Raw genomic sequence first — 9,496 nt, 5'->3', positions numbered from 1 at the left:
TATTTTTTTAAAAAAAAATTAATAATTTTTTATTTTTTTTTTTAAATTTAACTTGATTTTTGAAAATATCAATAAAAATAAATAACAAAATAAAAAATTTAGAGGTGAAAAAATATTTTTAAACTTAAATTTTAAAAATTAAAAATAAAAATTCAAATGGTTAGGGGTTACATTATTGTTACCATTTCTTCTATATTTGTACTTTTACTAATAGTGTTAATTGATTAGGATTTTCACGTGAGTAGAAGAGGTTAACCATATTTAATTAAATAATAAAAACCAAAGTTATTAAGTTAAAATTAGAGGACAAATATTTTCTTTTGAATGGAAGTACAATATTATTAAAATAAAAAAATTTAAGAGTAATTATTTTAAATGATAAAACTATAGAAACAGTAAAATATCATATTAATATTTTTTTTTTTTTGTTATATTTATAAATAAGTTATATACATTTTTTTTTTATTTGGAACTCAAAATTTAAATTCTAATTGAAGTTAAAAGAACTAAATTGAATTTAGAATTATAGAAAGCAGATTGAAATTAAGAACGGAATGATTTATTATTAATATAATTTTTGGGTATTAATTTAGTGTGAATAGAAGAAAGAAAGAGAGTTGCAATGGAAGAAGAGATGTGTCCGCCATTGCCGTTGAGTCTATCTTCAACAACCGAAGTGGAAGATTTCAGCCTAAATTTCGCTTCAATGTATCATTCAATTTTCCCTCCATTATTATCATCCTCCTCTGTTCCATCTTCTCTGTCATTCACTCCCTCCCCCTCCTCCGCCGACGACGACCACAACCACCACTCCACCACCGTCGCCACTTCCACCACTGACGACCTCCTTTTTCAGGCCCGCCTCATACTCCAACACCGTCACCTCCGTCACCGCCACGATCTCTGCCTCCGCCGCCTCCATCAAGTCGCTGAAGATGCTGATTATCTCCGGCGGGAGAATGCCCAGCTCCGGTTGGCCAATGCCGAGCTCGTTAAGGTTATTTCGTCGAAGTCGGTCGTTGACGATCTCATTTCAATTCCGAATTCCCATCTCCGGTCTCTGATTGGAGGCGACCAAAGTGGGGAAGAAATTGGTTATGATATAATCAGTCCGACGAGTGTGATTGGAAAATACAATGACCAGTTCGACGGAAGGAATAATCTCGGCCGGATCTCTCTTCCGAAGAGCATTTCCGTCCGCTCTCCTGCCGCCGCTTCAGTCAGCATCCAATCGGTAGGCTTCCTCAGCTTCTTCTTCTTCTTATTATTATTATTTTATTAATTGTTTTCCGTTGTTGGGACAATGAATTACTTGGAAAAAAGATAGGGATGTTTGGACCAACACTATTCTAATACTATACAAATATTATTCTATAGTCCCATTAGTTACAATCAACACTATTTTAAAATCTTCATGGCTAAAATATTTATTATTTGCTATCGTTTTTACTATTTTATATTTATTATTTTATTTATTTTAATTTTTACTATTTTACATTTATCATTTTTTTTGTTCTTTGTTACACTATTTATTATTTCATTCTCGAACTAAAATAGTTTACACTTCAAATACATATTATTATAACCCAAACTATAATAATCTATACCCCAAACACAAATTATTATAACCAAAACTATAATAACCTAAGACTATAATAACCAATTCATTACCCCAAATGCCCCCTACAATGTCAATGTTCATGTTCCAATTTTACAAAAGTGACGAAGATATTTTTGAAAAACAATATTTTATTTTTTAAAAAAATTAAATTATAAATAAAAATGTTATACTTAAATTAAAATGTTTATTATTTATATTATATGTTCATGTCGGTAACATTTTGTTGTTCTTTTTTCTTACGTTTTGTTGGTTTTTATGATATTAATTTCAATGTCGATTCGTCATCATGTTTAAGGGTATCTGTGGTTTAAGCTGGGTTGAAACATTTTTTAGACTTAACCTAATTGTTTGAGTGGGAAATTTCTTCAGCCTAGATAATTCTTATTAAATAATGAATCCAATACAACCCAACCATTAAACATTTGAATTGAATTGGTTTGGATTACTCGTATCATTTATTTAAACTTTTGTTTTAAAAATAAGTAAAAGTTTTATTTAATTATTTTCATATATTTAATTAGGTTTAATAACTCAATTTCAATTTATATTATAAAATTTTTCTTTCCAAAGTATTAAAAAGTTATTTTTAGGAGTTGTTGGATAATAAATTAACCAAAAAAATGAAATAAAATAAAATAAAGGACTATTTTCAAATAAAGAAAAAATGAGCCAACTTATTTACAAATATAGCAAAATGTAACTATCAACCGCAATAGACATTTTTCGCAGTCTACCAACCTTTATCAGTGTTAGTAATAGATATCTATTGTAATCCACCGTGATCTATTACTGATAGATAGTGACATTTTACTATCTTTGAAAATATTTTCAACAGTTTTACCATTTATAATAATTACCCTAAAATAAAAATAAATATATGTAAAAATAATCCTATCCTAAGTAAAAACAACATAGTTTTTAAAATTAATAATAAGTTTGGATTGGTTCAATGAACCCATGAACCAATCTAATCTATAAAATTTTTATTTATTTGAACTCATTCCAACTCAATCGGTTGAATTGGATTGGATTGATTGGGTTTTTTCGGTTCATCAAGTTTTTTTTAACACCCCCACTTATGTGGTTGTGGAGCTCATAGACATTTTCTTCAATTATTTTTATTTTCGTCTTAAGATTTTATAACCCTCATAAGTACTAATCAATTTGATACATCTTGAGTCAACTTTTTCGACACTCACTTCTTAGTTTCAAATTAGCTCTAAAATTATTTAATCTAGTGTGTGTATATATATATATATATATATATATTTGGAAAGAAGTTTAGATAAGTATTATTCTAGCTAGCAATTTAAATTCAAGGTTAGATGTGTCTCAATTTTATAATAGTATCAATGTAAAAATATCAATAAAAAGGTTAATATTAATCAGTTCTATTATAAAAAAGAAAAATTATTAAAATATTTAAATTAATAGATAAGTATTTCAAACTTAAAATATTCCAAGGGCTGCCGCTCGAAATTACAACCTGTATTCTTTTAAACCTGTATCTAAACACATTCTTTAAGCTTTGTAAAAAAAGCACTTAATAGGTATATATCTAAAATTTCAACTGGTGATTAATGCATACGCTTCTAATAGATTTGAAAACTCTTAGTTTTGTTAGGAGAATGAAGTAATTAAGATACCCTTTGGTAACCATTTTGTTTTTTTGTTTTTTATTTTTAAAAATTAAATCTATTTTTTTCCTATTTTTTAGAATGATTTATATTTTTAAGTAAAATGGTTGAATTGTTAGTCAAATTCTAAAAACAAAAACAAATTTTTGGAAGTTACTTTTTTTAGGTTTTAAATTTTGGCTTAATTTTTTAAATCAGTGGTAAAAAAATCTATTGATAAAACATTAAATTTTTAATTTTGGTAAAAAGAAGTAGTTTTGAGGTGTAAGTAGTGTGAATAAACTTAATTTTCAAATATAAAAACAAAACAACAAATGATTACCAAAATAGGTATAAGTAACCAAAATTAAAATTTCAAAAACCATGGAAAGTTATAAGTAAAGTTAGATTTGATTATGGCAGCGTCCGGCAAGGACTCCAGTGAGCGATGGTGGGAGCAGAAAGAGAGAAGTGGAGGCGACAGAATGGGAGGTGTACAACCAAGGTATGACCAAGACGGAGCTTTGCAACAAATGGCAAGAAACCGGCGGCTGTCCTTACGGCGACCGTTGTCGATTTGCTCATGGACCTGAAGAGCTCCGACCGGTCATGAGACACCCACGTTACAAGACACAAATGTGTAGGATGGTCCTCGCCAGAGAGAAGTGTCCTTATGGTCATCGGTGTCATTTTCGCCATTCTCTTAGCGAACAATAAAAGACGATGGCGACTGACAACAACCACAACAACACAGACAGAAATCTACTTGAAGAAACGTAATAAAAGATCAGAATTCAATGATATTAGTACAAATAAAAGGGAAAAAAATTTACTTGCCTTTGCCTTTGTGTAGTGTATATAATAATGGCCTTATATATATATATTTGTTGTTGTTATTATTATTATTATTTTGATTTATTTGTGTAATGATTTAAATATTTTTTTCCCTCTTTGGAAATGAATATTATATATGATTCAAGTATTGAATTTGTACTGATATAGCAGAAATAACAAAAAGAATTATGTATGTAAAACTTCCGAATTTGTTATGAATAAGCTTTTGAATAATGGCTACGTGATGCTAATTTCTTATTTAAATTTCTTTTTATTTATGATAATGGATGAATTAACAATAATTAATTAAAAAGGTAAACACAAACTCATGATGAATAGGTCGAAGAGTAGACCAATCTCTTTTGATTAATATAACGAAGAGCAAATCAGGTAATAGGCTAATTTATGATTTTTTTTAAAAAAATACTTAGATGAATTCCCAGTATCACCTATCTTTGTGCGTTCCACAAAATTATCCAATCACAATTTGACATATGACAAATTCCTTTTATTTATATTTTTTGAATATTTTATTTATTTTTTTTATATGAGTGATGATAAATGATGCATAGAAATGTATGCATCTTGGGATACACTCAAATACTACCGATTCTTTTTTTTTATTAAGAAATTTAAAGTTCTTAATTTACAATATTACTTTATTTCTTTTGTTTTTCCCTTTGTATTTCAAGGAAACAATCTACTTGATGTTAGGTAAAATTTTTAATATTATATGAGCCGTTTGTTCAAGATTTTATAGATATCCGAGAATATAGTATATCTAAGAATAAGACGTTTGAGAATCAAAGATAACCGTGTTTGGTTAGGTATGGAAATGGAAATAAGATGTCTGATAATGTATTATCTTTTATGCGATTATAAAATATAAAATTAATCGAAATTAATTCCAATAATTAATTTTTGTTTGTTAATTTATTTTTATTACATTAAGTTATTAAATTAATTTTAAGTCATTAAAATTTAATTAAATTTACCCACTCACTCTCTAGTTTAATACATTTATACCAATTAAATTTTTTATATTGCATATTTATATTATCAATTTTTTATTTATAATATTGGTAATTAATTTAAATAATATATTTTCTTTCTTTTTCTTTTATGTAGTTTTGTTAATGGAAGAATTAATTAGCTAATTGTTTAATGTCAATTAAGGCTCTTATATATACAAAAGAAATTGATATAAACTAATTGATTTTAAATCATCAAATAATATTTTTAATTCTAAAAAATAACTATAATTATGATCAAAACTAGAAGCAGAAGCGTACAAGATTGTTTAATTGAAAAATTAACTTATTTTATTATTAGTTAATTAATTAAAAAATTATTAAATACTAATTAATAATTCTAATAAATAATTTATGATGACAAGATATATTACCAATAAAAAGAGATTTAAGGAAATATAATTATGGTTATTCATATTTTTCTAAAAAGATTATGATTTTCCATATTAATTCATAATAACAATTCTTGCCTTAGCATATCATTAATAAAATTAATTATATATTTCAATTATAAATCTAATTTAAACACATTTAAAAAAATTAATAAATTAAATAATATCGAGAAAGAAATAAAACAAATAAAATGAAAAGATAAAAAGTAACCAAAAGAGAAAAACCATTGGAAATTGAGAAAATTCACCTATTTGGGTGATTATGAAAAACCTCCATAGATGAGAATATGAAATGACTAGGAATAAGATATTCTCATCGTCGATGTTGAAAACTTGTAACAAACATGATGATAAAAAATATAATTTCTCATTTCCACCTCTCATTCTCATCAACTAAATGGGCCATTAAGGTTTTTAAAGAATTGTCTTACAGTTTCTTGGTAATAGTACTCCAAGGTAATATATTGAATCAAATAAAATACCCAGATGTTAAAAAATAACAACCATCTTAATCTTATTATTTTAATTTATATATCTTTTGAAACAATTAATTCAAGGTTAATTAACAGGTACTTTTTAGAATCAAATTTCAAAGTTAAAGGATAAAAAATAGCTTTTCAAACTTTAACGAGAAATAATTCGAACATTTCCTCTAAGTTAACGAGTATTTTGTATATATAATTTGACCTATAGCTAGGTTTAAATAATTTTATTTATTTATTTATTTGAAAGGAAAATTACCTTGTCAAGCTGCATTTTCCTTCTCTATATAAGGGTTTTGGCTCCAAATTCTAAAATTTCTGAATTCAGATTGTGTGCCAAATAAATTCAAATACACAAAGAAATTTGGAAATAATATATTAGTATAAAATTAAACGTTTTTGAAAAATTTACTAAATATGACTCCACAACCAACATTTAGAAGACAAAAAATTTACAATTAGCTCTAAAATTAGGACAATTTTGTAATGTTTAATTGAGCTTCCAACACATGTTTTTTTTTTTTTTTAACTAACAAAGTCTTAGAGTATGAGAATTCGAACCTCTCCCTACAACAGAAGGAGTACACGTCAAATACTGCATGCAGAGTTAGTTCACTTTTATCGAGTCTTAGACATCTTTTAAACATTTGTTTGATAATGTCTATTGTTGATACATAATTCTAACTCAAAGCGATTTAGTTTACGAGTGTGCACATGTGCCTATAAAACAAAATCCAAACAATGGTGTGGTGCTCGATCCAATGTAACATACTTCTATGCTTAAAGTTAGTACTGAGTAGGGATTGATATCGAGCAAAGTATATTATGGTGATATTGCATTCATCTTGTGATTTGGAGTGTCCTTTTATTTACACCTTCGAAGAGTTGATATTACCTTGATGTCGGTACATAGTCTATTTGCTTGTGTCAACGGGGAGAATAATGCCAAAGTCAATTGCTTGACTTGACTTACAACAGGAGTTTATTACCTCTTTTGGGGGGTCAGAGCGCTTCTCAACTTAGCCATCGAATCTTGGGAACTATTCTTTTCTCTTTTAACACATGAACTTGTCAAGCCTCGCATGGACTTGCAATAAAGGGACTTTTCTTTATTTATTATTCTTTGGCCTAATTTAACTCATAACATATGTAGTAAAAACCTATGGCTTCAATTTAATATCAATATCAATGTTGAAATATATATCTAAAGAATAAAAGAAACCCAACATTTCACCTCTTTCTAGGTAAATTATTATTGCACACAAACCGAACCAACTTTCTCTGCTACATCAAGCCTTTACATTGATGTATGTTTGTGTTCTTTGTTTCTCCTAATAATTATTGTTTGTTATTTGTAAGATTGATTCATACATAATGAGCCATCGTCGGGTATTATTTTAAGATTGTCTTTCTATAAACTTGTTGGCAAGATGTTGCTTCGTTTTAATATTATTATTATTATTATTAAATTTGAAGTTAATAGCACAGTTCAAAATTGATTTATTAAAATTGAAACCAATTCAACTCAATTCCAAACAACTTGAATAAAATAATGAGGGAAGACGATAAAACTTTACCTCTTCAACCATTTCAGGCTCAAACCACCAACCCAAATAGACAAAAGAAAGAAGAATTGGTACATCCATAATCTATATATATATATATATATAATATCAACAATTAAGAGAAAACATACTTAGAAAGGAAGAGAAAGATTCAAAAGTTGGAAAGAAAGAATGGGTGTTCACCTGGTTTTCATCTTTCTATAGGAAAGACTTTAAATTCATTACTATATTTCAAAAGCAAAAAGTAAGACCCGTTTGGTAATGATTTAGTTTTTAGTTTTGTTTTTTAAAAATTAAGTTTATAGATACTACTTCCACTTCTATATTTCTTCATTTGTTATATACTTTTTATCTATGGTTTAAAAAGCTAAGCCAAATTTTGAAAACTAAAAAAATAGCTTTTAATTTTTTTTTGAAATTTGAGTAAGAATTCAACCATTATACTAAAAAAATATGTAAATTATTGTAATAAATAGGAAGGAAATAGGCTTAATTTTGAAAAACAAAAAACAAAATGGTTACTAAACAGAGAATAAGTTTTCAAAACTATTTTTGAATACTTTTTAAAAATAAATAGTTATAAAACAAAACTTAAAATGAGACGAAAGGCGACGACAGAAGTATAGAGAGCACAAAGAGTGAGATGCGAATAGCGATATGCATTTCATCATCTGTGCTCTCTATCTTCTGTCAGCAGCATAGCTATCACTGTATTACCTTTATGTTTTTTATTTCCCAATCGTAGAGGAGATAGAGAAAGATAAGAAGATGGTTTAATTTGTAAAGATGAATGGCATGGAGGGATGGTTTACCAAAGTTGAATAATGTCTCAATTTATAGGGAAGTCTGTGGCTTTGGGGTCTTCCATTCGTAGCCGTAAAAACCTTTTGAATTGAATGAATAAAGTGTGGAATACCCACTTTTTAAATCATGATATTCTCCTCACATTTTTTCCTCCCTCTTTTTTATGCCCTTTCCAACCACTTCTTGGTTAATTCACAAATATTTCAAGACATTCGAATTAATTTTGATTGGAAAAGTTCTCATTAAGTTTACGATTCTCTTCTTTATTCTTTTTCCTTTTTTTTTTTTTTTTTTTTTTTTTTTTTTTTTTTTTTTTTTTTTTTACGTTTAAGTTCCTCTCACTTTTCGATTCATAATAATCTTTATTTTTGTAGACATATCGGTTCGATATTTCATCCTATTTGATTATGTGAAAGATATACAAACCTTTTGATTGTTGGATGATATCAAATCTGTGACTTTAACCTTTACTTTTACAGATGTGTATCAATTCAATATTTCATTTTATTTGATTGATTTGCACCACAAATAGTATATGTGTTGATGTCGAAATTTGGATAGGGAAAATGCACTAGGTAATTTTGTAAGTTAGAGAGGACAGAACTTATAAAACAACGAAAAAGGGCTCCAAGCCAAAGTAGAGGATGAAGAGCCATAGAATGAAAAAAAAAGGTTTGAAATTCAAATTTTAGATTAAGATGAAGTTCAAGTTTCAATTATGGTTAAAGTTATAATAATGTATCTATAAGAAGAATAACTTGGAGTTTACGACCTTTTCTTCTTAAAATTAGGATGAGATGAATTTTCCTTATCCTACCCAAGTTAGGATTAAATCTGCCTAGATCAATGATCAGTTGGTCTTAGACTTTTGAGTCTAAGTCCAACTTTTTTCTTCCAACTTTTAGCATATTTGATCAAGTCCAATTTCGTCTACAACAACTCGTTTTAGATGGTGTGTCATACAAAATTAGTGATTTTAACCATGTTTGATTATATGTTTGGTTACATAGAGATTAAATTAACAAATTTGGTATGTGATAGTGATATGAAATGGATGAAAGTGGTAAAGAGGATGGATGGGGTTTATGATTAAGAGGAATGGGTAGCCCAAGTTGAGAAGAAGCATGGAGAAGGGAACAACAATTGAAAAT

General features: G+C 27.5%; 1 protein-coding gene across 1 annotated transcript in view; it reads left to right on the top strand.

Annotated features, from left to right (window-relative positions):
• Positions 1-4,270, top strand: part of LOC120076409 (zinc finger CCCH domain-containing protein 14-like) — a 5,062-nt gene extending 792 nt beyond the window's left edge. The window contains exons 2-3 of the mRNA XM_039030227.1: positions 594-1,234; positions 3,661-4,270. Coding sequence (XP_038886155.1) covers positions 623-1,234; positions 3,661-3,954 — 906 coding nt within the window. The 5' untranslated portion in view covers positions 594-622 and the 3' untranslated portion in view covers positions 3,955-4,270. The remainder of the gene's footprint in view (positions 1-593; positions 1,235-3,660) is intronic.
• The last annotated feature ends 5,226 nt before the right edge of the window (positions 4,271-9,496 follow it).

The sequence above is a fragment of the Benincasa hispida genome, chromosome 4 (assembly GCF_009727055.1).
Source record: "Benincasa hispida cultivar B227 chromosome 4, ASM972705v1, whole genome shotgun sequence".
Classification (NCBI taxonomy): domain Eukaryota; kingdom Viridiplantae; phylum Streptophyta; class Magnoliopsida; order Cucurbitales; family Cucurbitaceae; genus Benincasa; species Benincasa hispida.
Note: the sequence above shows the minus strand (reverse complement) of the source record. Positions and strands in the feature narration are given on the sequence as shown.